This window comes from Cibotium barometz, chromosome 51 (genome assembly GCF_041138505.1).
Source record: "Cibotium barometz isolate CiBa-2024 chromosome 51, ASM4113850v1, whole genome shotgun sequence".
Taxonomy (NCBI): domain Eukaryota; kingdom Viridiplantae; phylum Streptophyta; class Polypodiopsida; order Cyatheales; family Cibotiaceae; genus Cibotium; species Cibotium barometz.
Genome location: NC_141096.1, coordinates 5,491,306 through 5,519,298, shown reverse-complemented (window position 1 = coordinate 5,519,298; position 27,993 = coordinate 5,491,306). Strand labels below are relative to the sequence as shown.

At 45.4% G+C, this 27,993-nt stretch overlaps 1 protein-coding gene across 1 annotated transcript; it reads left to right on the top strand.

Annotated features, from left to right (window-relative positions):
* Positions 1–61: 61 nt before the first annotated feature.
* LOC147609246 (U-box domain-containing protein 4-like) lies at positions 62–27,843 on the top strand. Its single transcript, XM_086787697.1, has 5 exons — positions 62–443; positions 23,906–24,175; positions 24,294–24,410; positions 25,000–27,075; positions 27,221–27,843. The coding sequence occupies exons 2-5, from the start codon at positions 23,909–23,911 to the stop codon at positions 27,326–27,328; spliced, it is 2,568 nt and encodes an 855-aa protein (XP_086643823.1). The 5' UTR covers positions 62–443; positions 23,906–23,908; the 3' UTR covers positions 27,329–27,843.
* Positions 27,844–27,993: the final 150 nt, after the last annotated feature.

The window sequence follows — 27,993 nt, the reverse complement described above, 5'->3', positions numbered from 1 at the left end:
CACATTAAACTGTTACGGCGGATGTGATGCTAGGAAATAAATTAGAACATACAGTTTTGAGACGTCCGCTTCTTACACACACTCTCTCTCACTCTCTCTCTCTCTCTGCAGTGGCTTCTTATCGCCATAGCCGGCTCTGCCTTGCGATATTCAGCTTTTTTACAGTTTCAGCTTTCTACTGCCATCTTCTGTTTCTCTCCCACCCTTCATTCTCGCCAAACTTTCTTAACGGTCCGCAGTAGATCTTGTGCTTCTCAATCTGTCGCTCATCTTCTCCCAAAGATCAGTGAAGTTCTATGCTGGATCAGTCCCTGCTTCCGAACAGTGGGCGGACATGGAGACTTTCAAGGCCAATTTAAAGTCCAGGCCTGCCATAGTAGTCTGTTTCAGAGTACATTCATAGTGCATCTTCCCCTTTGACACCCGGAAGCGGATGCAGGCCGGTAAGAATTCGAAATTTCCCGAGTTTCTTGAAAGCTTCTCTAGTGACATTTTAATATCCTCCACATCTTGCAATGCCAATGGCAGACTGTGAACCTAGTGTGCCTAGTAATCATGTACTTATTATTCACCGCATTCTATGTTGAAAAGGTAAGCTAAGTGTCCTCAATCATGTGCTAATTATCCTCCACATCTTGTAAGGACAATGGCAGACTGTAAGTTAAGTGTCCTTGAATCATTTTCGTATCATACGGCAGACTGTGTGGTTGGTGTCCTCAATCATGTTCTAATTATCACCCACATTTTGTATTAGCTGCATGCTTAGTGTCCTGAATTATTCATTTATATCATGTAAACGGTTCTTTTTTGTCTACAGCTAAAGAGAGCATGCCACCATCTCTATATTAGTGAAGGAGCCCTTGCATTGCAAGCCAAGGTTGTGTGGTGTCCTCGTTCAGGGCTGGTATCTCGACAGACAGCCCAGAAAGCAGTGATGCCTTTATGCTATCATATAAAGCCATGCCGACTCCATGCCGTCTATGTGTTTTATCCCATTGTTAACAGTCTTTTTCCCCCTTGCTGGGTTTCACGGTAGCCACCTGGTCCAATATGATGTGGCTCATTTTCTTGTTATCGACTATCCTTTTCTGATGTTTCTCCATCTGGCTGTTAGTTACTGGAATCTGCGAGTCAGATGCCACTCGATGGTAAACAAATGTAGCTGTGACTGGCCACGCCTGCCTGTTTATGGGATAAGGCTCACTACATGGAAGACCCTCACATATGTTTAGCATAGAAATGTGAATAACCTCCTTAAACTGAGATGTCAGGTGGTTAATTGTCGATCCATGTTGCTTGCTTTCACTCCTTTTCATGGATATAGTGACATGACGCCATCAATGGACTCCATAAATATCATGAGAATACCTTTTGGATGACCTAGGGGGAGAGGAGAATGCACAACCCAAGGGCTGTAAATTGCTGGTGGCACTGAGCTGCTGGGATTGAATGTCCTAGTGCAGGGGGCGTTAATGATAGGCCCCACCATGAGCACCAGAAAGCTGATTGACCAGATCGGGGGGCTCACCTGCTTCCACAAGTAGTGGAACTGGTCTTGATGCCCTACATCCTGATCCTGTCTTCTGTTGCCTATGCTTTGAAGCCTGCTTTTTATGTTAATGCTGCTGTAGATGATGGTTAGGTGCTTCTGCTCCTTTTCTGAGAACTGTGGCCAGCCTCTTAACTCAAGCAAGTGTCGCATGGGCGCTTAACTTCATGGAGGTCGGTGCAAAAACAGAGGTTAAGCTGCAGGTTAGCGCAAAACTCTAATCTATTGTATATACCAAAACATGAATGGACATGCACTATGATTGCAGATCAACAATAGATCTCACTCATGAATGCTGATGATGAATGTTGGTATGCTCACGGTATGTTGGGTGCTGCCCCACCGCTGTCTCCAAGCACATACAACTCAACATGAACGACTCTCAACCCCTTGCCCTCTATTTTAGTGGTTTATGGGCTGTGTTGGCTGGCTTTTAGGGTTGGTTGACTGCCAACCCTAAAAATAATAATAAAAATGTACAAATAAATGTGTCCACATTGTGTTGCCTTTTGGGCATCTGGACCAATTGCAAATAAGCTCCAAAATTGGCCCAAACTTGTTAGAAGTCAAGTGATGAAAGGTGCAATCATTTGTGCATCAAGGGAGAGCATGTAGCCTTAGTAGATGGAGAGAAGAATTAGACAAATGATAATGTATGGTCCAAAGGTCAAAGTAGCATGTAAAAGGTAGCAAGTGGAGGACGTATTCAACGAGGAATCTGCTTGGAGGAACTCGTGGAGTGCAAGTGGATGATAGGTGCTAGAAAGTCTTCAATCAGCTTTTATGAGGGTGTTACAATCATGGAGGTGGTGGCTAGATTCAAGGGAGCTAATTTGGGGGCTATTTAAGCATGATTAGAGATAAGCCATTGAGCTAATCATGTGTACTCTCAGCCTATTTAAAGAGGCCTGAGCTAATGGAAACTGTGTATGCTTTTTGATCTATACTCACATTGTGTCATTTTGCTAATTATTTCCTTAAGCTTCATTAGCATCTAGATTATGCCTAAACCATGTTCTTAGTTGTTTTTGATCCACCATGAGCTTCCAACTCAACATTTAAGGAAACTTCGCCACGAACACGCCCTCTGACGCTGCACATGACGTCCCCTCCTACTTAACTTGGAGCAGGGGTGCACATGACACTACTTTGCTCCAACCTGGTGTCGGTCAGAGTGCGGGCCTCCAACATGATGTCTCCGCCACTGTCTCCTCGAGGATTGCAGGCACTGGAATTGGCCCCTTTGCCTTTGGATGCTCTGCTAGCATGGTAGGCTCCACGCGAACCTTGGGAAGTGGTCCCTTTGCCTTTGGATGCTTTGTTAGTATGGTAGGCTTTGAAGCATTCAGCTCATCCTCCTCAATGGATTCGGAGAGAAATGCCTTAACCTCATGTGTTACCACCTTCTCGAGAACTGATGGTGGCTCCTTGGTCTACCTTGGAAAGTTGACCTTGGTCTTAACTATGGCACTCTTGTCAACTTCTTTTGGCTTCACCAGTGCTACATCCACTCTTGGGTTTGGTCTCATGTATGAGGCTATCATGGTTGGTAACTCCTCCCTTTGTTCGTCCATCTCTTTCATCGTGTCAGTGATTATCTCTTCGTAAGCCCTTTGATGAGCTTCTATATGCTTCTGGGATGCATGGGATGCACGGAGGTACTTCTCCAATATGTTTCCATGATATGCTGGCCAACCCTAACTTGGACCTAGACTAGACTCCAACTATGCAAATCTTGTGTAACATGCAGCGGAAGTCTTCGTATTGGAGGATCTTGTCACACAAATGCTCACACAGTCTTCTGTATCCTGAGATTCACGAGTTTAGCAATCCACTTTAATACTTCAAACTTTAGAGAGATATGAGAGAGAGAGATGAGAACTGTACACCGTATGGGGTCCCGAATTACCCACTGAAGGGCCCCCTATCCCGTTACCGAGATAGTATTTGCTTTATTATCTTTAGAGACTGACGGTGTGACTGACGATAAGCCAAACGCAAGACCTCTGAAGACCAAGTGTTGGGCTGAACTGTGCACTGCTGTAGAAGCACCAAAGATGTCCAATCTCGAGCAGCCTATGTGCTCTTCCCAATGGTATGAGGGAGGGATGCAAAGCTAGGGCTGAGAGAGGGGCTGTTTGGGACTGTTCTAGACTGTATATGAATGCTGTAAATGAATGAGAATGCTGCGTTTTACCTTCACCAAGAGGCTGGAGCAAAACGATGAATGGATGAAATGCTAAAAACTGTATGGATGCAGAAAACGCAAGATGGACTGAAGGCTGAATGCTGAACTGCTGCGTTTTACTGATGTAGATGGCTGAATGCTCATGCGTTTGAGGCGCCTAGGGCTGTAGGAGACCAACACTGAAGAGAGATGGCTGAAACTACAATCGTCTATGCTCCGGGCTGAGGATGATAATCGCTTGATGGCTCTCTTGCTGAATATGATGAATGATTATGCAAGGGGTGTATTTATATGGGCTGAATGAGCCAGTCGGCTGGCTACTGAGCTGGCTGACTGCTCATGTCCAATGAATAATGCATAAATGTGTATAAAATGCTGAAAATGTTGGGAAAAATACCAGAAAAATCCTAGATAAATACTGGATGCTAGTTGGGGTTCCTGCAATGGTCTAGATGCTATGCATGAATGATGTGCAATGTGCAGGATGCTTTCTGATGCAAACCCTAAGGTTTCTACTGACTGTATATGCATGAATGCGTCTCTTTAAGTGGGTTAAGGGACTTAGACTGACTGACTGACTATGGCTGAGAATGACCTACGTAGCTCGTGCTTGACTTATCTTGGACTGAGGATATACAATGGGGTCACGACGTACGACAAATATCATCCTAAATGGAACTAATACTGTACAATGTTGCACTGATGATGATGAGTCAGCTTGTTACCATGCGCTACAGTGCAGAGTGCATGTGACATTCCCTCCTGCTTAGCTTGGCGGGGCAGGTTCATGGCTTCCAAGTAGTCCGCCAACAATTGGGGGTACTCTTGAAAGAACTCCTCGTCTAGCCATACGGCTTCGTGGGTGCCTCCATCTCGGAATTTCGTATAGAACTGACGTATCCGTCGATCGGAACCATGCTTCCAACGATGAAGAAGGATCTGCTCGAGCTCAATGACTTCTTGTTTGTCTACCACGTCTGGCTTCTTGTTTGTCTACCACGTTTGGCTGCTGTTCATCTGAAATATCAAACACTTCTGGACCAACATATGGTTTTAGCGAAGAAACATGGAAAACATCATGCATTGTCCTACTAGTAGGCAACTTTAACTTCATGGAGACATCACTTAACTTCTTAACTATTGGAAAAGGGCCAAAACTATGGAATGAAAGCTTGGGACAACGTTTGTCCACTTGTTTCAATCTTTGTTTCATGATACGCAGATAGACCCAATCCCCTTTCTTGAAGTGGATATCTCGTCTAAACTTACTTGACTGTTTGTGAACTGAATAATGGCCAGGCTCAAAATTGAGGGCCAAACTAGGTTGAGTACCAAACTCTGCAGAATCGACGTATTGATTTTCTATGCTTTTTAAGTCTTTCCAAGAGATGTTGAGAATGGTAGACTCTTGACTGGTCTGGATGCTGATCTTTCTACTAAGAACATCTGGAATTGGGTTATACTGACGAGGGATGTACTTGATTATTCCTCCAACCTGGTGGAAGAGCTGACCCTGTCTAGTGTGCTGAGCACTCCACTTGGCACTTGGCATCGTCGGGAGCCACTTAAGTGCTTGGTGGGTCTGTGATGACTGTGAAAATGTGTCCATAAGGAATAGGTTTCAAATGTTTGAGAACTGACTGCTGTTCTAGCTTGCCCTTGAATGTCTTGGAAAGACAAGAGGGAAACTTGCTAGGAGGTTCTACTAACTGTGGGATACTGGGTGGGAGATCATCTTTAAAAATGCGTGAATGAGAAAGGAGATCTGCCAACTGAGGGACCGAAGAAGATGAGACAGCGGTTATCGATGAGATAGAAGCTGTCTGAGCATAAATCAATGCTTCTTCTGCTCCCTTGCAGATAGCTCGTTTGGCCCCTGGAGATGAGAAATCATAGGAATGCCAAGAATGGTCCTATCCCCCTGAATCATGACAGGCTCAGGAAAATCTTTAGAGATAATAAAGGTGTTTTGTCCCCAATTGGGAATAGGTTCATACTGACGAAACCACTGGATTCCTAAGATCATGTCACATCCCTAAAGAGGAGAGACAATGAAATCTCGTTGGAATGAGGCCTTTTGAACCTGAAAAGAAAACTGTTGTGCGTGTTGAGATGTGGGTGCGGAGACCAGGCGTAAACCCGTCTACCTCCAAATGATAGGGCACTAAGGTACAGCTCATGTTGGTAGCCAACTGGGGAGAGATGGCGTCCTCAGAATTGCCCATGTCAAAAAGGATTATGAACTGTTCGGCCCTTGGCAGAGCCATAAGCTTGGATCAAGCTTTTCTGTGTGGTTGTTGTCTCACCCTCTTGCTTAGCATCAAGTACCACGGATGGCATGGGATGCATAGAAGGTAAGATCTGAACTGCGTTTGTGGTAGCAGGCGGGTCTGGAGGACCGGGGGATACTGCGGCAACTGTGGCAAAAGGCTCTTTGGAGGCTTGCTCCGCTTGCCTTTTTGGACAATCCTTCTTACCATGCCCTATGATGTGACAGAAAAAACATCTGTTTTCAGACTGATACCTCTTTTGCTCCTCTGGAGGAAGATAACCTCCAGTAATGCCTGCTTGAGCCTTTTCCTCAGGGGTCTTCTTAGGCTTGGATTCCTTACCCCCTGAACTAGAGCTAGGACTGTTGTTTATCTTAGTGCCTTTAGAAGGCGAATTACCCTTCCCCAATTGGGGTTTGGTATTGGATTGAGATGATTGCTTGGGCTTGCCTCCGTTCATCTTCATTTCTTCATTCTGAGCGAGAGTCAAAGTCCCCGGTCATATGTACTGGGTTCAAAGTTACGAACAATGAACCAAATGTTAGGATCCAATCCATGAATGAATTGCTGAATGTTAGGATCCAATCCATGAATGAATTGCTCCATCTTGGCCCGCGCAGATAGCCCTAACTGCTGTGCTAAAGTGATAACCTTTCTGGAAAACTGAAGCACTGGGGATCCGTTCTGCCTGAGTCCATAGAACTCATCTGCCAGACCGGTCATGTACTCGGGCGGGAGGAATTTGGTCTTCATGTCATGGACAAAGGTATCCCAGCTAAAAGCTGTGACACCTGTGGTCTGGTATGTATAAAGATTAGATCAATGCTGCCACCAAGTGACTGCCTCACTAGTGAGATGGGGAGCCACTACGTGGACTCTATTCTGAGGATCTGTGATCCTAGCTAATGGAAAATGAGTAGTAAATTGATGAATAAACTGATTTACTACTAAATGATCACACTTACCATCATACTTACTGAAATAAGGTTGACTTCGAATGACGGTAGTTAATGCTGCGGATTGCTGGCTCCTGGTGGCACCTGAGGCTGGGGATGCTGAAGAGAGGTGCTGGTATCTAAGATGGATGGCCTTCTTTTCCCTTTGGTGCACGAGTAACATATGTTCTCGATCGAGCTCTCGTTGGTGCTCCCGAGCGGCGAATTCAGCCTGACGTCGGTCTTCGTTGATCTTGCGATCTTGCGTTGGGCTTCCTCATAGTCCTGTCTTTCTACTTTTTTTGGTTGCTTTCTAGCTTCTTCTTCTGCTTCTGCTTTTTCTTCCCTCCTTCAGGCCTCATCTTCTCTCCTTTGTTGTTCCATCTGAAAGAAGAGGGAGATGTAGTCGGGTGTTGCTGGAGGCGGAGGAGGACGTGTTGCTGTTGCCTCCAAGAGTTGGAGACGCTCCATGAGCAGCTGGTTCTGAGTTGTAAGAAGAGCTATGGTGTTTGCGGTAGACGGAAGAGCAAGGTCTCCTTTGGGGGAGACGTCTTTTGGTTGATGAGTACTCTCCTCTATAGACATGATGCTGAAGTCGATGGTCGTGCCGGAACGCAATCTGACCATCCAAGAATGCCCTCACGCTAGGATACGGTGTGTGTGGACAAGCTGAATCTGATACCAATGTAACATGCAGCGGAAGTCTTCGTACTGGAGGATCCTGTCACACACATGCTCACACCGTCTTCTGTATCTTGAGTTTCGCGAGTTTAGCAATCCACTTTAATACTTCAAACTTTAGAGAGATATGAGAGAGAGAGATGAGAACTGTACACCGTATGGGGTCCTGAATTACCCACTGAAGGGTCTCCTATCCCGATACCGAGATAGTATTTGCTTGATTATCTTTAAAGTGACTGACGGTGTGATTGACGATAAGCCAAACGCAAGACCTTTGAAGACCAAGTGTTGGGCTGAACTGTGCACTGTTGTAGAAGCACCAAAGATGTCCAATCTCGAGTCTATGCACTCTTCCCAATGGTATGAGGGAGGGATGCAAAGCTTGGGCTGAGAGAGGGGCTGTTTGGGACTGTTCTAGACTGTATATGAATGCTGTAAATGAATGAGAATGCTGCATTTTGCCTTCACCAAGAGGTTGGAGCAAAACGATGAATGGATGAAATGCTGAAAACTATATGGATGCAGAAAACGCAAGATGGACTGAAGGCTGAATGCTGAACTGCTGCGTTTTACTGATGTAGATGGCTGAATGCTCATGCGTTTGAGGCACCTAGGGCTGTAGGAGACAAACGCTGAAGAGAGATGGCTGAAACTGCAATCGCCTATGCTCCGGGGGACTGAGGATGATAAGCGCTTGATGGCTCTCTTGCTGAATATGATGAATGATTATGCAAGGGGTGTATTTATATGGGCTGAATGAGCCAATCGGCTGGCTACTGAGCTGGCCGGCTGCTCATGTCCGATGAATAATGCATAAATGTGTATAAAATGCTGAAAATGCTGGGAAAAATACCAGAAAATTCCTAGATAAATACTGGATGCTAGTTGGGGTTTCTGCAATGGTCTAGATGCTATGCATGAATGATTTGCAATGTGCAGGATGCTTTCTGATGCAAACCCTAAGGTTGCTACTGACTGTATATGCATGAATGCGTCTCTTTAAGTGGGTTAAGGGACTTAGATTGACTGACTGACTGATTGACTATGGCTGAGAATGACCTACATAGCTCGTGCGCCTGACTTATCCTGGACTGAGGATATACAATGGGATCACGGCGTACGACAAATATCATCCTAAATGGAACTAATACTGTACAATATTGCACTGATGATGATGAGCCAGCTTGTCACCATGCACTATAGTGCAGAGTGCATGTGACATCTTGGTATGCAAGCCCCTATGGCTGGCCACTGAAGAGAGATGGCTGAAACTGCAATCGCCTATGCTCCGGGGGACTGAGGATGATAAGCGCTTGATGGCTCTCTTGCTGAATATGATGAATGATTATGCAAGGGGTGTATTTATATGGGCTGAATGAGCCAATCGGCTGGCTACTGAGCTGGCCGGCTGCTCATGTCCAATGAATAATGCATAAATGTGTATAAAATGCTGAAAATGCTGGGAAAAATACCAGAAAATTCCTAGATAAATATTGGATGCTAGTTGGGGTTTCTGCTATGGTCTAGATGCTATGCATGAATGATTTGCAATGTGCAGGATGCTTTCTGATGCAAACCCTAAGGTTGCTACTGACTGTATATGCATGAATGCGTCTCTTTAAGTGGGTTAAGGGACTTAGATTGACTGACTGACTGATTGACTATGGCTGAGAATGACCTACATAGCTCGTGCCTGACTTATCCTGAACTGAGGATATACAATGGGATCACAGCGTACGACAAATATCATCCTAAATGGAACTAATACTGTACAATGTTGCACTGATGATGATGAGCCAGCTTGTCACCATGCACTATAGTGCAGAGTGCATGTGACATCTTGGTATGCAAGCCCCTATGGCTGGCCGCAAACCGTAATGCGTATGCACATGTTGACCGTACGCAGAAAACACACGTGCTCAAGGTGACTTGACTGCATACACAGATGAGACTTGCTGAAGTGAATGCAAACATGCTGAAAACGTTGGACTGAATGCTGTGAATAGAGACACTGATGTGGGTTGACCTGAAACGCACTTGCAATCAGCCAACTTAGGTGTTGTACTTGCCCTAGATGACCTGCAAAAACCTGCTGCAAGTCAAAAATGCAAGCCCTTGCTATGTTGGGCTATCAAAGTTACATGGGTGCTTAACTTAATGGAGATTAACACAAAAACATAGGTTAAAGCTGCAGATTACTGCAAATCTCCCTATGTGGGAATGTGAGCGGAAACTGCAATAGATAAGACAAATATTTGCCCTAATCTACTGTAAATTCCAAAACATAAATGCATATGTACAATGATTGCAGATCAAGAATAGATCCAACTTATGAATGCTGATGATGAATGCCGATGATGCTCACGGTATGTGTCACGTGCATCCTGCACTTGGATGCCACGTAGACATTTCTGTACAGAAGGTGCAGGACCTGGGATGGTGAATTGGTCCCATGTGAGCCCAGTCCGGGACGAGTCAGCCAGGGATCCATCTCAGTCGTCCGAGGCCAGGTGTGCATTGTCCTGCACATGAAACAGTGCCAGTCCGCGTTGTGAGTCTCCCTCTTGAATGATGTCAGTGATTCTGTGTATATGGTATGGTACCGAATGCCAGATCACTGAGTAGTTAGTGTTTAGAACAAGGGGCCAGCCCATAGGGCTACCCCAGATTTTAGTGTGGGCATGGGAATGGTGTGGAACCACCCCCATGAGGGCGAGGAAGGCCCAGGCTGAACCCACCAGCCATGAAGGGGCTGTAGGACAGCCCTAGGGCAAGAGTTTACAGCCTTTGCATGGCTGTAGGGCAATAGGTATGGGGAAGCCCATACAGGCTACCCAGCCCTTGGAATGTGGGCAAAGGCTGTGCCCAGCCCTCTGGAAGCAAGCGCATCATGCCCAGCGTTTTAGGAAAAAAACGCAGCATTTAATGTGAATATTTTCAGCATTTTATTTCCAGTCGTGGGAGCATTTATTGCTGGCCGCCTGCAGTAGTACTGGCCTACTGCTGTAGTTGGGCTAGTATAAAAGGGAGAGCCCATGTTCCCATTCATTTATCTCATTCTCCACCAAGAGCTCAAGCATAAGAGGCTAGACAAAGCCAAGAGGGTGCTAAGCAAAGAGGTGAAGGATTCAGGTCAAGGGCAGGGTATTCCCAGCCAAGAAAAGGTCCAAGATTGCTGTATTTTCTTTCAGATTTCTCATTATTCTAATAAAGCAAATACACCATCTATGGTGGGGGCCCTACAGAGGGTAATTGGGACCCAATACTGTGTCCTCTCCATCTCTCCCTCTCTCTCTCTCTATTTTCTGCACTTATCCTTTCAGTCTGTGCGTTAATATCCGTCGCGAAAAGAGTGCTGATTTCTGAGTATTGATGTCACCGATTCCTCTCCGAAGCTTCCACATATTACAGTGGTATCAGAGCCTACTTCAAGTACAAAGATTCAGCAAAGAAACCAGAATTTTTTCTCGCTCGTGTGGTTGGTTTTTAGATGCCGGTGGACTACCCCTTTCGGAGTGACTCCTGTCCCTCGAAGGACGGTTGGTTTTTAGCCTCCGGAAGCCTTCGGACGTCTCCCACACAGATAGTGGATGGTCAGATTGCGTTCCGGAAAGGAAGTGCATTTCCCTGCTATGGCGAGCTTCGACGACGAGAGAGACTAAGAACCATGGGACCAGAGTGCACCAGGCAGCCCAGCTAGGGCACCAGGCTTGAGTGTCATAGACATGTTCTAGCAGATGATGCGAGCAATGGCAGAACAGACAGCCAAGTTGGATGAGCAGAAGGTGCATATCTTGGCTCTGGAGGAGCGTACCCGCTCTCCAGTGTCGTGTTTTCCATCTCCTCCTCCCTCTCCTTCCGTATCCCAGATACTAGATCCTCGACACAGGGACCCTCTCGCTGGGTCACAGTCGCAGCCAAGCTCTTTGCTTGAGTTGCCGATGCGTGCATTGGAGATCCGACAACGAGAAGATGAAGCCATGCGACGCGTGGAACACGAGCGTTACCTCAAAGCATTGGACGCTAGATTGACATTGACGGCGCTCTCGAATCATTTTCCCGAGAAAACGAACTTCAGTAAGTATAATGGTAAACTCGATCCCACAACTCTTTATTCATCATGGTTACATCAATTTGAAGCTTACTTTGCCGCAGTTAGAAAAACAGATACTGACAGAGTGATCTTAGCCAGTTGTTACTTGGAAGGTGAGGCCATTCCTTGGTGGACTCAGTGGGCTCATGTCCACACCGGAGCAGGTATGGCAGCTTATGTGTGGGACGAGTTTGTCCTCGACCTTAAGCAGCGGTTTCTTCCGCCCCACTATCTTGAGCGACTCGAAGACGAGTTCAGGGGAGCGCGTCAGAACGTGCAACCAATCCTTCAGTTTGCCAATAGAATTTCGACTTTATGTCTGCAATTTGGCTTATCTGATACGGACAAGAAAGGGCAGTTTTTGTATGGCATGGACATGCAAATCCAATGGGAGGTGCGTATGTTTAGGCCAGCCACCTTTGAAGACGCACTCTCGCTTGCGCAGAGTGCAGAAATGAAACATAATGGTGGCAAGCCCAAGACTTCCCAGCCGGCTTCTCCCAAGGCTAACGCCTCGGGGGCAAAAGCCAGAACCAAACGGGGTCTTCCCCAAGACAGAGCCCGGGAGCCTTTGGCTCCAAGAACTCGAACAATGCGTCTAAGCTTCCTTCAGACCTGAAAGCGGAGGTAGGCAAGACAGGTGGCAAGTTAAGTGCTAAGGAACTTTCTCAATACAAGAAGGAGGGTAGATGTTTCTTTTGTCATACAAAAGGACATACTTCTCGAGATTGTCCTAAGAAGCCTCCAAAGCCCGCTGCCGCCGCCTCCACAGCTTCCGTGGTGAGCTCAGCTCCCACACAGACCCCAGCGGCTACCCCTAGTTCTTCAAACCTCGGTGCTTCAGTTGGAGCAATTATTAGCCAGGAGCTCGAAGATAAGCAGAAGCGTGCCCATGACCAGGAGTATGAGCGCAACGAACTGCTCAAGTCCTTTGGCTACATAGGTAGCCAGAGAGTCGTTGTCTTGTTTGACAGCGGCAGCACGGAGGATGTGGTCACGGAATAGGCCGCTAGGCGTGCTCGTTTCGAGCTGACTTCGGTGGACAAACAGGTTGAGGGTTTTAGCACAGGCATCACAACGAGCATCAAGTATGAAGCTCTAGGTGCTAAGTTAGTTATTCAGGGCATAGAGTTTGTGTGTGATTTTATGGTTGCCCCTCTTGTAGGAGCAGACGTAATTTTGGGTATTCAGTGGTTTCACAAGTTTCTCCCCGATGTCAAGTGGTACAAGCACACGTTCCAGATCAATCGGAATGTGTCAAACGCCCCAGTGACCATTAAGTGTGAGCCAGGTATTCCGAACTTTCCGCTCATAAGCCATTTACAGGCTAAGCGAGCAGTCCGGAAAGGCGCACAGTGTGCGATGATTTACATCCAGACAGCCCAGACGGTGGCCAGTGCGTTCGAGAAGTACTCGGTTCTCCATGAAAAGTTCCAGAAAATTTTTCTTCGGGACAGCCTCCCTCCCCAACTCCCCCCATCCAGACCGGAGGATCACAGGATTGACCTCCTCCTAGGCTTGGAACCCCGAGCAAGTTTCCGTATCGCCTTTCCAAGGCAATGGAATCGGAGTTGGACCGCCAACTCCAAGAATTGTTGCAAGCTGGCTTCATCCGTCCCAGCGTGTCACCATTTGTAGCACCGATCTTATTTGTTAAGAAAAAGGATGGGTCTTCCCGTTTGTGTGTCGATTATTGTGCACTCAACAAGCTGACTATCAAGAGCAGATTCTCGATGCCTCGAATTGACTATATTCTCGAGAGGCTGAATGGAGCAAAGGTGTTCTCAAAACTGGATTTAAAGAGTGGGTACCACCAGGTACGGATTGTGGAGAGAGACATCCCCAAGACAGCCTTCCGTAAGGAACGAGCCCACTATGAATTTGTGGTCATGCCATTTGGCTTGACGAACGTCCCAGCTACATTTAACAGCATGATGATGTCTGTTTTCCGGGATTTGATTGAAAAGTGTGTTCATTTTTCTGGACGACATACTCATATTTTTAGCTACGGTTGAGCAGCATGACATTGATGTGGAGAAAGTCCTTAAGTTGCTGGAAAGCAACGAGCTCTACGTCAATGAAAAGAAGTTCGAATTTTATCTGTTCCAGGTGCATTACTTGGGATATATAATTAGTGCTGAAGGCATTCGACTTGATCCAGCTAAAGTGGCCGAGATTGTTAACTGGGAAGTACCTCAGACAGCCTATGTCATCAGATCATTTGTGGGTATATGCCAGGCATATTCCACCCACATCGACAAGTTTTCTGACCTCTCGGCAGATCTCACCAATCTGTTAAAGGGAGTGAAAACAAGAAGGCAAAAGATTTGAATGACTCCACAAGCGTTGGAGGCATTTCAGAACCTCAAGGTGGCTTTATCAGAAGCGCCTTGTTTAGCACTTACCTCGTAGGACGAACCATTTCAGGTGATCACCGATGCGAGTAACATCGCAATTGGAGGTGTATTGCAACAGAATGGTCATCCAGTAGCTTACATGTCTCGTAAGTTACTGCCCGCCGAGAAGAACTACTCAGTCTATGATCGTGAACTCCTAGCAATTATACAGGCCTTGAAACATTAGAAACGTTTTGTGTATGGCCGTGACTTCGAGGTTTGCACTGACCATCAAGCATTACGCTGGATTCAGATGATGCCAAGTGCACAGTGGAGTGATCGACAACACCGCTGGAGTCAGATATTGCAGCTGTTCGGTGGTATGATTGAGTGTCTTCCAGGAAAGGCCAATCCAGTGTGGTCGACGCTTTGAGCAGGAAGGGACAAGCGTCTACGATTCAGACCACTAGACTTAACCTTGTTGGTACAAGACTAGAGGACATGAAGCACACGTACGCGGATTCCGAGGAATTCGGTACTCAGTGGGAACAGGCATTGGATGCCACAGGACCATGCCATTTTTTGATACGTGATGGTTGGCTTTTCTACAAAGGCCGACTATGTGTCATGAAGTCGTTCAGGGCAGCTCTTCTCCATGATGCCCATGACGCCATTACAGGTGGTCATAGGGGCATGAATTCGACCCTGGAGAAATTAGAACGGCAATACTATTGGCCAAAGATGAGGCGCGATGTGTTTACATATGTACAACGCTGTGACATTTGTCAAAAGGTAAAAACTCCTTGTGGAAAGAAGATAGGATTGTTACAGCCCTTGCCAATTCCTGAGGGTCCTTTCCAAGACATTTCCATGGACTTTGTTACGAATCTGCCTCCCAGTCCGAGTAAGCGTAATACGCAGTGCTTAACTATTGTTGATAGGTTTAGCAAATTTGTTATGCATATTCCTTGTAGGGCTAATGTGACTGCCGAGGATGTTGCCCAGTTGTTCATTCGGCATTGGTACCCGATTGGCGGGATTCCTTGGACCATAGTGTCAGACTGAGACGCCAAGTTTACCAGTCATTTTTGGAGGGCATTGTTTGATAATTTTGGTACTAAGTTGAATTTTTCCAGTGCATTCCACCCACAGACAGATGGCCAGACAGAGATATACAACCAGTTGGCCTTTGATGTGCTGAAGTGTTATGTCCACGATCAGCAAGGTAAGTGGGAATCGTATTTGCCTTTAGTTCAAGCTGTTTTGAATGACTCTTTTTCTTCAGCTATTGGCAGGACTCCATATGAGGCAGCGTTTGGAAGACCTTTCCAGTCGTTGTTAACCAGGACTTCGTCTTTAGTACCGGAGGCGAACAGAGTGACGGAGTCTTACCAGGAGATCTTAGAGTCAGTAAAAGACAGATTGGCTAAAGCGCAATCTATTTCCACATGCCATCCATGATCCAAGTGTAGGATGCATCTGCAACTTGAGGGTCAAACTTGGCTATGTTCGTAACCCTTCAGAAGGGTTATCCGGTACAGGATCTGCTATTGGGTTGACTAGAGCCAAGATTTGCGCCTTCTACTCTTCTAATTTGGTGCTCTAGTCTGTGATTGCTTGCATCATCATTTGGAACATGTCGTGCACACTCATGTTTGCCGCCCTCAAAGGACTTCCTGGTGCGCTTTGTTGCGAAGTTCTTTGTTCTCTCTTCATCGAAGCTCGCCATAATAGCAAAATGCATTTCTTTTCTGGAATGCAATTTGACTATCCACTATGCGTCTTGGTTGTCTTGGCCTTGGATTGCAGCAACCCTTTGTGAATTTATGAGATGCTAGATTGGATCTATGCCTTGCCTATTTATAGGTCTTGAATAGACTGGTTGGCTAGCTGATTTAATAGTCGACCTGTTCTATTATTCTCCATGACTAGGTCCCTAGGCAAATAAATGCCATTTAGTCAATCGTTTTCACACTGTTGCTGGTTGCCTTTGCTGTGTTCGGGCCTCCTTGTGGACTGTCCTGTGTGCTGGCAGGCAGCCACCATGGCTGGGCCGGCTGGCTGGCCAAGGCCAACAGGGCTGGCTGACAAGCAGTGCAAGCCCCTAGGCCTGGCCGCCTTGCTGTCTAGGTCACCTTGGGGTTGGCCGAGACCATGCTGGCCCTCTCTTCTTTGGGCTAGCCCAAAGAGCTGTCCCCTTTTCTACATGCAACCTCTGTGCTTCTACAGATGCGTGACAACCGATTGCAAACCAACTACTTAGCGCACGTGACATCATTCCAGAGGGAGACTCACAGTGTGGATTGGCACTGCTTCATTTGCAAGACAATGCACACTTGACCTTGGACACTTAGAGTGGAACCTTGGTTGATTCGTCTCAGGTTGGACTCACATGTGACCGGTTTCCACTCCAGGTCGTGCACCTTTTGTTCAAATATGTCCATGTGGCATCCAAGTGCGGGATGCACAAGACATATGGTCGATGCGGATGCTGAGTAATCTTGATGTTCTTTCGGACTCTCCCATTTGCATTCTTACAGATAGCTAGAGTGCCTTGGCATTGGCACATACTTCATCTTTTCATGGCCGGACCAAGCACATTGAGGTTCATTTTCACTTTACTCGTGAGTCAGTCGTGTTGACGGCATCATTTCTCTTGAGTATTGTCCCTCTCAGGACAACCTAACTGATCCCTTCACCAAACCTCTTCCTTGAGATACTATTGATCAGCTTCTTATCCATATGGGAGTCGGACCGATGTGGTGGAGCCGAGAGGAGGTGTTGGAACGATCATCTCCTATCCCGTTTGAACCCTTTTATGCCCCTTTTTATTGAGCATATTTATTTGATATTCTTGGGTTTTTTCACCTTTTATTAGGTGTTTTTCCTAGTCGTGGACTTTGTCCTCAGTCATGGGTTTTAATGTTGGCCGACCAACCCCTTCATGATGTATATAAGAACAGGCTTTTTGACATTTAATTCATTCATCATTTTGCTCAAGGGTTGGATCATTGCTGGTTGCTCCAAGTCTCTTCTCTGCGTCTGCATGGTGTGTTCAACTCTCTAGTTGTATGAGGGTTTATCCTCTTAGACATGTGCTCTGGTTCAACCACTTGTGGGAATACCAAGACATATGGGATAGTTACATTTTCTTCATAGGCATCCTCAGTACGAGCCAAGTATGCATGTGTTGCATCCCTCGGTTGCATGTGCAACTCTTGAGCTATCACTGCTATGGCATGATCCATAAATGATTCAGCTTTCTTGGCCTGCAAACAATCTTGTACTAATGGATCCTGGTGGTAGAGCTTTGATTCTTCTTGTGCACAAAGAAGAGCTTGCATATGAGTAAGTTTAGCCCTTAAGGGTATGGACTCTCCTTCCTGCATTTTCTCTTTACCACAGGACAGTTGTTCGTTGGTATGCACCACATGAGTGTGTTCTTCCTGTAAAGCATTGGAAGCATGCATATCATTGTCCCAACGTCTTGTGTTGGCATCTTCACTATATGGTTGTCCATAGCGTTCTAAGTGTAGAGATGGCTAGTGTTCATGGTGATCGTCTTTCACGATGGAAGTGAAAGAGAACCATATACTCTAATACCAATGTAATTCCACTGGTCGGTGTGGAATGTTTGGTTGAACACAATGCTAATCAATACACTTAAATACACTAAGATTTAATGGACAACAAGCACAATACAAGATGTAATTTACTGAATTGATAGGAGAGGCACAATGAGCCGGAACGGGTGGTCCCTCCCTCAAATTATGTATATTAATCTTGGGAGAATCAAGTGCTGTCATGTGTGCAAAAGCTCTGTGTTTGCTTTTAGTCCTAAACACCTTTCATAGGAACAACATGATGCAAAATGCAAAGAAGAGATGGAGAGACGATGCAAAGAAGAGATAGAGAGAAGAGAGAGAGAGAGAGCTATATTTTCAATATATTCATATAGTATAAAAAGTGTACAAGTCTTTGGCAATCGTAGGCACAACAATACCTACTCTATGACCTATCCCAATAGGGGATTAGATGTTTAACAATGAGTCAAGCTTTTACCTTTTATAGGCCTTTGAAGAATACATGAACTGGTCGACTTGCTATCGGCCAGCTCCTTGGACCTGCAAAAAGTCTTTTCGCATTGACACCATCTACCATATGCCTTTCTGTTGGCTGACAAAAAACCTGGTCCACCACTATTCCTCCCATGCCTTTGACAGCTGTTGCCGTAGCTCTAGGATCTATCCTTTTATCTACTGCAGGGATTAGCACTGGGCTATGTGACATCCCCTTCCGCTAAACTTGATGACGGGATTCCAACTTTTGACCCTAGATGACTTTCATCATCCTTTTGTATCACATGGACTCCCCAACCTGTTATCCTTCCCTTTGTGGCAATGGCAACCTTTTCACTGAAAACCTTGCCTTGTCTCCAATTCCACTCCAAATCTGATGAAGATATGTGCATCTGTTGCCTTGCCTTCTTGCCCCGTCCTTGAACACTTTCTTTGGTCTTCTTTTCTTGAGTATCGAGTCTAGCATCCTCACTCCATCCCTTGGAATTGTTTTCCTGAAAGCCTTCTTGGTATGCACCAAGTGGCATCCAACTCGCACGGCTGCCATTCCCCTTGGGTCTTGTGGAACACCACCAACCAAAATTCGGGGAACTTCTTCCATGTCTCGCGTTACTCTCCTTGGACTGCGCATCTTCATTCGGAATACCATCAGTGTTTAGCATTGCTAAACTCGAAGCTTTGATACCAATGTCAGATGTACAGAAACTCTGTCTTCTTTCAGCCCTAAACACCTTTCATAGAAACAACCTAATGCAAAACGCAAAGAAGAGATGGAGAGAAGAGAGAGAGATGGCTCTATTTTCAGTATATTCATGTAGTACAAAAAGGGTACAAGTCTTTGGCAGTCCTAGGCATGCCCTAAAGGTAACTACAATACCTACTCTATGACCCATCCCAGTAGGGGATTAGATATGTAACAATGAGCCAAGCTTTTGGCTCTTATAGGTCTTTGAAGAATACATGAATTGGCCGACCTGCTATCGGCCAGTTCCTTGGACCTACAAAAAGTCTTTTCTTGTCGACACCATCTACCAGATGCCTTTCTACTGGTCGACAAAAAACCTGGTCCACCACGATTCCTCCCATGCCTTTGACAACATCTAGTCTTTTATCTACTGGAAATCAGGGATTAGCACTGGGATGAGCATGTCCATGTGCATGCACATGACAAGTATATGGTGTTATGTGCAATTTTGACCAAATTTCCATACCTATGGATCAACTTGAGAAAGGAAGGCTGAAATTAGGGTTTTCAGCCAAAAGACCAAAAATTATAGCAAAGAAACGAAGTGTTTTGCTGAATTTCAGCCATTGGGAGTGTAGCGGAGAGTGATTATGGCCTGGAAACACTCTTGGAAGCTTGGACAAGCTTGGATATGGTCTTGCTCAATGTGCTCCAACTTTTCCACCATCTTGTCCATCCCCTCGTAAATCTTTCCAATGCATGGCTGAAGTGAATCTGTCATCCTCAACAAGTGGATGATCGGCTTCACCAAAGCTATGATGCGTCTCACCTGCTCCCACCAAAGAGGGTTCCCAATATTTGACGCTTAAGTAAGATTGCTCTCTGGAATAGGCAATGACACCTTGAATGGATCCGGACCGAGTGTCGCTCTAGCCATCTGCAATAAGTGTGATGGCATTCCTGTCCCAAGAGGACCTAACAAAATCTCTGTTGCTGTAGCAACTGTGCCCTTCTCCTTCGCTACTAGTAAGGTGGTTCTCAATGCCTTTGATGATGGAGGAGTGTGGGTGGATCCATACTCTGCAATCTTGCGCACCATGTCCTTGAAGTAGAAGCTACGAGCAGCCTGAAAGGCAATGACATCATGGTAGAAGAAGCGCGCAACACTACCATCCACCTCCTCCTCCTTCTTTGGGTCCCATCTACTCTGAAGTGTACTCTACCTTGAGTGAACAGTACCCCTCGCGCCCACTGCTGGTGGTGGTGCACCAAATGGACTTGTAGTGGGTCCAAAAAATGATGGCATTCCACCAAATGAAGACCTAGTGGTTCCAGAGGTTTGTCTTGAAGTGCCCACATAATGTGGAAGAATCTATTCCCACCTCTGCTCTCCGAGCCGATGAAGATGCCCGCGTTGCTTCGTCTTTCTGATGAAGCTCCTCTCGTGCTTCACTAGTGATGTTGGTACAAAATGCAATGTCTTGTCCATGCTGATGAAGCAGGTGTGCTCGAATACGAGTTGCACTACCTGACTTCGTAAGGAGACTATATTTGCATGTCCACTTTTTCGTGCCTCCTGTTTTGTAGGCACCCTCCGCTAGGACCTTATCCCACCAAGACCACTCCATAGATTTAGACTTCTTTGAGGTGGAATGAGACTGATCCATGGATGCAAAGACTGCAAAGAAGGACCGAGGAACAAGGGTCATTGCAATGGACAATAAGGACAAGGTGCCAGGAGATTCTAAAAAAAGAAAGTACACAATAGAGCCGACAAAGTTCGGAGAAAAATAAAATTCTTTATTCATTCAACATTAGCAATACTTTTTGGCAATACAAGTTACAACAGGTGACTTTCTACATGGGCTTTATTAAAAGGCTTGATCCTCATGACTGGTAGGTGCCTCAGCATCAACTAGGACCACAGCAGGTTCTTCTACAAGCTGTAGGTTTCGCCATATGGGGGCTCGTCTTCGAGTGTCTTGGGACCATTTGCAATAGCAAGCAATTGACATCGTCGAGTCCTCTTAGAGATTGCCTCTTGTAATGTCAGGCTCCCTCGAAGAGGCAAAGGGCATCGACAATGAGCTGTCTCGATGTATTGTCGCTCAGCCACGCATGAACGACAACGCCGCTCATAGAATGCCATTAGTGCAAACTAATGAATGCAGCACAATAAGAAGAAGAGAGGGATTAATTGAAAAAGGATCTGTTATATTAATAAAAAAGGTGCAATTTAATTAAGAAGCTTCCCATCTATTTTTTAAAAAAGTCAATGATCATTGAAAAAAACAAGGCTCATTTACAATTTAAAAAAAAACACTTACTGATTAAAATTTATTGATTGTGGAGGACTAAGTTGAGAAGTGCCTTGCTTCGACTTTAGCCTTGCTCCAGAAGGGGAGAAAGGGAGGGAAAGAGAGAAAGGGGGAGGGAGAGAGGAATGTGCCGGAGCTTTGGGATTTGAATCTTAGCTCTAGGGACTTGTGTATAAGTACATTGTACAAAACCAGCAGTGCACTATAGCTTTTATGGTGTGGTGATAAGTAGACATTGAGGTTCAAGAAGCCAAGGTGGCCGTTGAGGCAAGTTGCAACTAGCTCTGCAAGGAGAGCAACGAGAAGGAAGCAACGGGTAGAAAGCGAAGGCCATAAGCGCACGTTTTTTTTCTCAACGGGCATCGCATGCGTTACGGGTGGGCTAGCCATCGTTTTTTTTTGTTTTTTTAATGCCACGTGGGCAGCCAACCTCAGTGATTTATTTCGAGCGGAACCTTAAAAATTTTTTTTTGGGGGGAAAAAAATGCCATGTGGGCAACGACGAGGAGTCCTGTTTCTGGCTGTTTTCGTGAGGTTGACGTGGGGAAACGGCGTTTCCCCGTTTCGGGATACCGTTTCTCCCGTTTCGTGTGACTATGTGAGGTGTGGGATTTTTGGGATTTCTATCCGGCCTCACGTGGTGCTCTCGAGGGATACTTGACCGCATCGAATATCATGCATCTATATGGAGAGGAAGTGTAAGGAGCGGCGAAACATGGACCCATATCTATGCATGATATTCGGTGCGGTCAAGTATCCCTCGAGAGCACCACGTGAGGCCGGATAGAAATCCCAAAAATCCCACACCTCACAGACTATGACACGAGGTTCCAAACCCAATGGAACACCAATCCTCTTGGCATTTCCATGCATTGAACACATAGGCACAAGTTCCAATAGAAAGCCAAATCCATAGTATCACATGACTAGCTTCAATCCCTTGCATAACATCAATGGACGCCAGTCCAGTGTATACACATAATGAGAAAGCATATGTGGACTAGTTGGGTGACCAAATGGTGACAAAAATGATCATTGGATGCAGGTCATTCAGGATGAGTAGGACTCAATCCTCAAAAATGACACTTGGTATTTAGTAGATTTGTCTTCTGGTAAAAAGACCATTGGTATGAAGTGGGTTTATAAGCTTAAGCATAAAGCTGATGGCAACGTCGATCGCTAAAAGGCAAGGCTTGTTGCAAAGGGTTATGCTCAAGAGAAGGGCATAGATTCTGATGAGACCTTGCCACCCACATCTCGTATGACTACGATCAAGTGTATTATTGCGTTGGCAGCACATCATGGTTAGAATGTACATCAGTTGGATATCAAGACTGCCTTCTTGAATGGTGACTTTCATGAGGAGGTTTATGTATCTCGGCATCATGGTTTTGTTGAGAAAGAGCAGGAATCTAAAGTATACAAGTTAAGAAAAGCTTTATAGTTTTTATATGGCCTTCAGCAAGCTCCCAGAGCATGGTATGAGAAGATAAACGCTTGCAAATGGTTTTTGCAACAATCCAATTGAAAGTATCCTCTATTTAAGAGGAGTAAAGATTGTTTTTTGTCATCGTTTTATATGTTGATGACATGCTGCTCATAGGTCTTAATGAAGAGCCTTCAAGATTGAACTACATGTGCCATTTGAGATGATAGATTTGGGCTCGTTGCATTTTTACTTGGGCATACAGTTTGTGCAAGGTGATGATAGTATTGTGATATTACAGTCAAAGTACATATAAAGGTTGTTTACTCGGTTTGGTCTTGAAGATTGTAAGCCTGTTGTTACACCAGTAGAGGCAAGTGCTAAGATGGAGGTGAACCATTGGATGCAGCACTTTATCAACAGGCTATTGGATGCCTCATCTATATATGTAATATGAGGCCAAACATTTAGGTTGGGGTCCCAGTTGAGCAGGTTTATGCATAATCTCGAAAGTAAGCATTAGCATGCTGCCAAGCAAGTATTCAGATACTTATAGGGCACTTAGTCCTTTGGCCTGTTCTATGCCAACATAGACAACTGATAGAGTTGTGATTGGTCGAAAACCCGCTAGCCAGTGGTGCACTATGGTAGGGCAATCAAAAAGGCTATATTGGCAGCAAGATAAAGTATGCAAGACAGTTCAAAAGGCATGGGAGCAAAGGCTAACATGACAAACTTGACAAAGGTTTTTAAGGCTTAGGAAAAAAAAGTTTGACCAGTTCCTTTTTAGCCTTTGTTTTCAAGGCAAAGGCTAAAAAAGTAATGCCTTGTTCATAAGGATACATGCAAGTTTGAAATCCCAGGGACAGCCTGGTTGTGATCTTGAATGTAACAGATGATGTGAGAAGTGTTGTACATGAAGATTAAGCATGCCCTCTTTTTGAGTCCCTTATATTTAGGGAATCCCATGTCCCTGTAACCTGTTGTTCCTAGCCTGTCATACCCTAAGCCGTGGAGTTATTTTATTCTCTTTTTCTCTCTCTATCTCTGTGTGTTCGGCTGTAGCATGGTACATGCATTCGTGTTGGGGACGTTCACTTTTGTCTAGTTTGTAGATTTTCTGAGAAAGGAAGTTGGCAGTTGTGGGATCGTGACTGTTTTGATTTGAGATAAGGCACAAGTACAAAAAAAGACATGCCATGTTCTTAGTATTGATGATTTGTTGGATGACAGCTTGACTACTGTGAATTTTGAATAAGGCTAAAGTATGTACACCAAGCTTCAAATTAAAAGGATAAATGACGGGTTGGAACTTTGGAATTATTTTGATGATGCCATTCTGCAGGGTATGGATTCTACACAAGTGCTGGCCAAGTTATCCCTACTGATCCAGACAATCTCATCAGTAGCAGAGAAAGCTAACTTTCATGGAAAGAATTGTCAGACTTTGGCGGCATCCATCCAAAATTTAGCACCTCTGATATGTGAAGTTCAAGAGTCCAAAATGCCTATCATTGGAGGAGCCGTCACATCATTTGAAGGATTGGAGCATGCTCTTTGCAAAGCCAAGGGTCTTGTTGTGAACTATGGGGGGGAAACTAGCAGGCTCTATGCGGTATTTATGTCCGAAATTTCACATTATCATCTTGCTTATGGGATTTATTAGCACTTTATCACAAGCCTTGTGTTTTAGTTCTAGTTAGCTGCAATGCCTTACCAAGATGATGATGCAGGTCTTGAGAGGAGAAAGATTTACCCAGAAGTTTAAGCTACTCGCTTTGGAGATCGAAACTCATGTGAATTCATTGCCTCTTGGAGCTCTTCAACTGACTGATACAACTCAAGAGCAGGTTTGGACCTTTTCTAGACATATGCACACGAGTGTGCATATACACATATACACACGAGTGTGCATATACACATATACACACATACATTCATATATATGTATGTACGCAACCCACATATGCACCTACACCATACATACATACTTACTCATAGCATACATACGTACCTAATGTAGGTGCATACAATACATGCATACATGTATACACACATACACATATGCATATAGACATAACATATGTGGATACAATACAGGCATGCCCATATACATACACATGTGCATGCAGACATAACATATGTGGATACAATACAGGCATGCACATATACATACATATGTACATGCATACAAACGTACATACATATGTACATTCACTACATACATACATACATACATACATACATATGCGAAATACATGCATAGAACACACGCACATGCACACATAAATACATACATGCACATGTTGCGTGTGTAGGCATGCCTTGTTTTTTTGTCAACATTTGTTGTGATGAATAGGAGGGCAAGATGGGGTCTTGTTTCCCATGATGCTCTCTGCCTGTAAGTTTGGTCCCTCATTTTATGTTTTCTGTGATCAGGTGGAGAAGTGCATCTCTGAACTCCACGAAGCAATCTATGATACGGAAGGGGAGGAGGAATTGCTTCTAGACACCAAATCTATCCTGAGAGAACTAAAAGAAGGGGTCAAACTGAGCCACGAGAAGCTTGCAGACTTAGCGTCAAGGTTTCACCTGAGTTTGAATCAGGATATTTTAAGAGAGGCGGCACTTCTCGAAAAGGAGAGAGAGATCATGAGGGTTGAGAAGGATAAACATGAAGAAGAGCTCATCAACCAGCTGCTTGTCCTGGTCACTAAAATGGGGGATGATCTAGCTGAACAGAAGCAGGCACAGGTGGAGTTTGGGGGGATACCAGTACCAGCTGACTTCCGATGCCCCTTATCTTTGGAGTTGATGTCCGACCCAGTGATAGTGGCTTCCGGACAGACCTATGAAAGGGGGTACATTCAACAATGGTTGGATCAAGGCAACACCACCTGTCCTAAAACCAGGCAGACTCTGAATCATACAAATCTTATACCCAATTACACTGTGAAAGCTCTCATTGCAAACTGGTGCGAGGCCAATAGGGTTCCGTTTCCTGAACCGACGAAGCTGAATAGTGCCTTGACACCGTCGGTACCGTCGGTGGCGGGTGCAACTTCATCTCTTACGGCAGCGACCTCTAGGCTAGCGCTAGCTAATTCTGGGCTGACTGATTCTTTGTATGAGTGTAGGGTTAGGGACATCAACGTTCTACCTATTTCGGTGGAAAGTCGATTGCCAGAAAGACTCGTTGGTAGTGCACATACGAGGTTTCTTGATAACTCTGACGTGGGCCCTGGGCCTGCTCTTGGAGGTAACAAAGCATTTGGGCATTTTACTCACCGAAGCTCAAGGCATGTTTTGAATGATCATGTGAACGGCAAGATCTTGTCAGCGGTCAGTAGAAGAGGGGATCATAATGATGAATCTGTAAACTCCCACAGTCGGAACACTTCCAGCTCCAGTGTTGCCTCCAGTGCAGATGATACGTTGTTTAGTGTGGCATTTGATGAGAATAGTACCGAGGTGGTACAACGACCTAATGGAGTGTCGTCACATGGCAGTGCTAAAGGAGAAGTGCAGAGGTGCCCTGTTGTATCTGATTTTGGATCCAGTAATCATGGTTCTTCAGCCATAGCTAGTTTGAACAGGCTGACTTTCTCAGGTTCAAGAAGAGAGAGAGGATCTGATCACAATGTGGCAACAAGGATTTCGATGCCATCACATCCAGTGACAGCACCTGATACCAATGAAAATGATGCGCAATTGAGCATCTCACGGCTAGTCGAAGATCTTCAGCCTGGCCCCATAGATATACAGAGGAATGCTGCCTCAACACTTAGGCTTCTTGCAAAGCATAGTGTAGATAATAGAATACTCATTGCAAACTGTGGGGCAATCAAGCCTTTGGTTACACTGTTAGATTCTGCAGATCCACAGACACAGGAGAATGCTGTGACAGCATTGCTTAATTTATCCATCAATGACAGCAACAAGAACGAGATAGCTGCAGCAGGCGCTATCGATCCCCTTGTGAAGGTGCTCAGGGTAGGGAGTCCTGAGGCCAAGGAGAATTCTGCGGCTACCCTTTTCAGCCTGTCTGTAATGGATGAAAATAAGGTTGCCGTTGGGCAGTCTGGCGCAATACCACCCCTAGTGGACCTTCTCATGCATGGCTCGCCTCGGGGTAAAAAGGATGCAGCAACCGCTTTATTCAATCTGTCTATACTTCATGAAAACAAGGCACGGATTGTGGGTGCTGGGGCAATCAGGCCATTAGTAGAGTTGATGGCGGATCCTGCTGCTGGGATGGTAGACAAAGCAGTGGCGGTGCTGGCCAACCTTGCAACGATTGGAGAGGGGAGAGCTGCAATTGGGGAAGAAGGGGGTATCCCTGCATTGGTTGAGGTAGTGGAGCTGGGGTCACAGAGAGGAAAAGAGAATGCAGCAGCTGCCTTATTGCATCTGTGTACAAACAACCATAGGTTCCGTGCTATGGTGTTGCAAGAAGGGGCCATTCCACCTTTGGTTGCATTGTCGCAATCTGGCACGGCACGTGCAAAGGAGAAGGTAAATGCTGCATTTGAATGCTCATGGTCGGACAAGATGTGTGCTACCTTGCTTTTTATAACTCTACTGTTTCAAGTAGTGACTGTCATTGTGTGTGTTGCTTGCGTTCACTACACTCTCGCTGATAACCACCTATGCATTGCAGGCATCAGCTCTTCTACGCCACTTCAGAGAGCAGCGGCAGGCTGTACTTGGGAGGGGTGTCCGAGAGAGACACATGGATCAACGCCAGTCTGCCACGCCATATGGGTAGTGGGTTCCACTCACATAATCATTATAGTGACATGATGAGGTAGACTGCTGGATGTATTGGCCGAGGAGGATTTGGTAAAAGCCCACGGAAGAGAGTGCTTCTGGTGGTGTGTTCTGGGGGATTGAAGAGTGTAAATTTTTAGGAAGGCAGAGCTTGTTGGAAAGGCATTGATTTTTCATTTAGTGTAGTTTGTGCCCAAGTGCAACAGGAAGAGATGATTCGTGCATCTTTGAATCCTCATTGACAGCCTTAATTTGGGTGACAATAAGATGGGGTGCCTTCTTGAGACATGTTCCCCAAGACATTGACCTTTTAGATGCACTGATTGATTGCAGCATAACCTAGCATGATATTGCAGGTTCAAACCGTGCTGACCGCTTGGTGTGGTACATTGTATATGATATAAATATGGTGTGTTTAGAAGTGCACTTGCACTTCCAACTTTCCCTTTTTTTAAAGTGGTCAATGCTAGAGCTAAGCTAATAAAGAGAAGTTACACACAGGTTACGTGAAAAGTTTGGATAAGTACAGCTTGCAACTGAGTAGGTGTGGAAAACCATAACCTTGGTTTTCTCAAGGTTGATTGAGAGCCAGCCCCCTTTGTATGCAAAAATCATGAAAGCATTCATGTGAAAGCATCCATGTGCTTTTATAGCCCCTCAGAA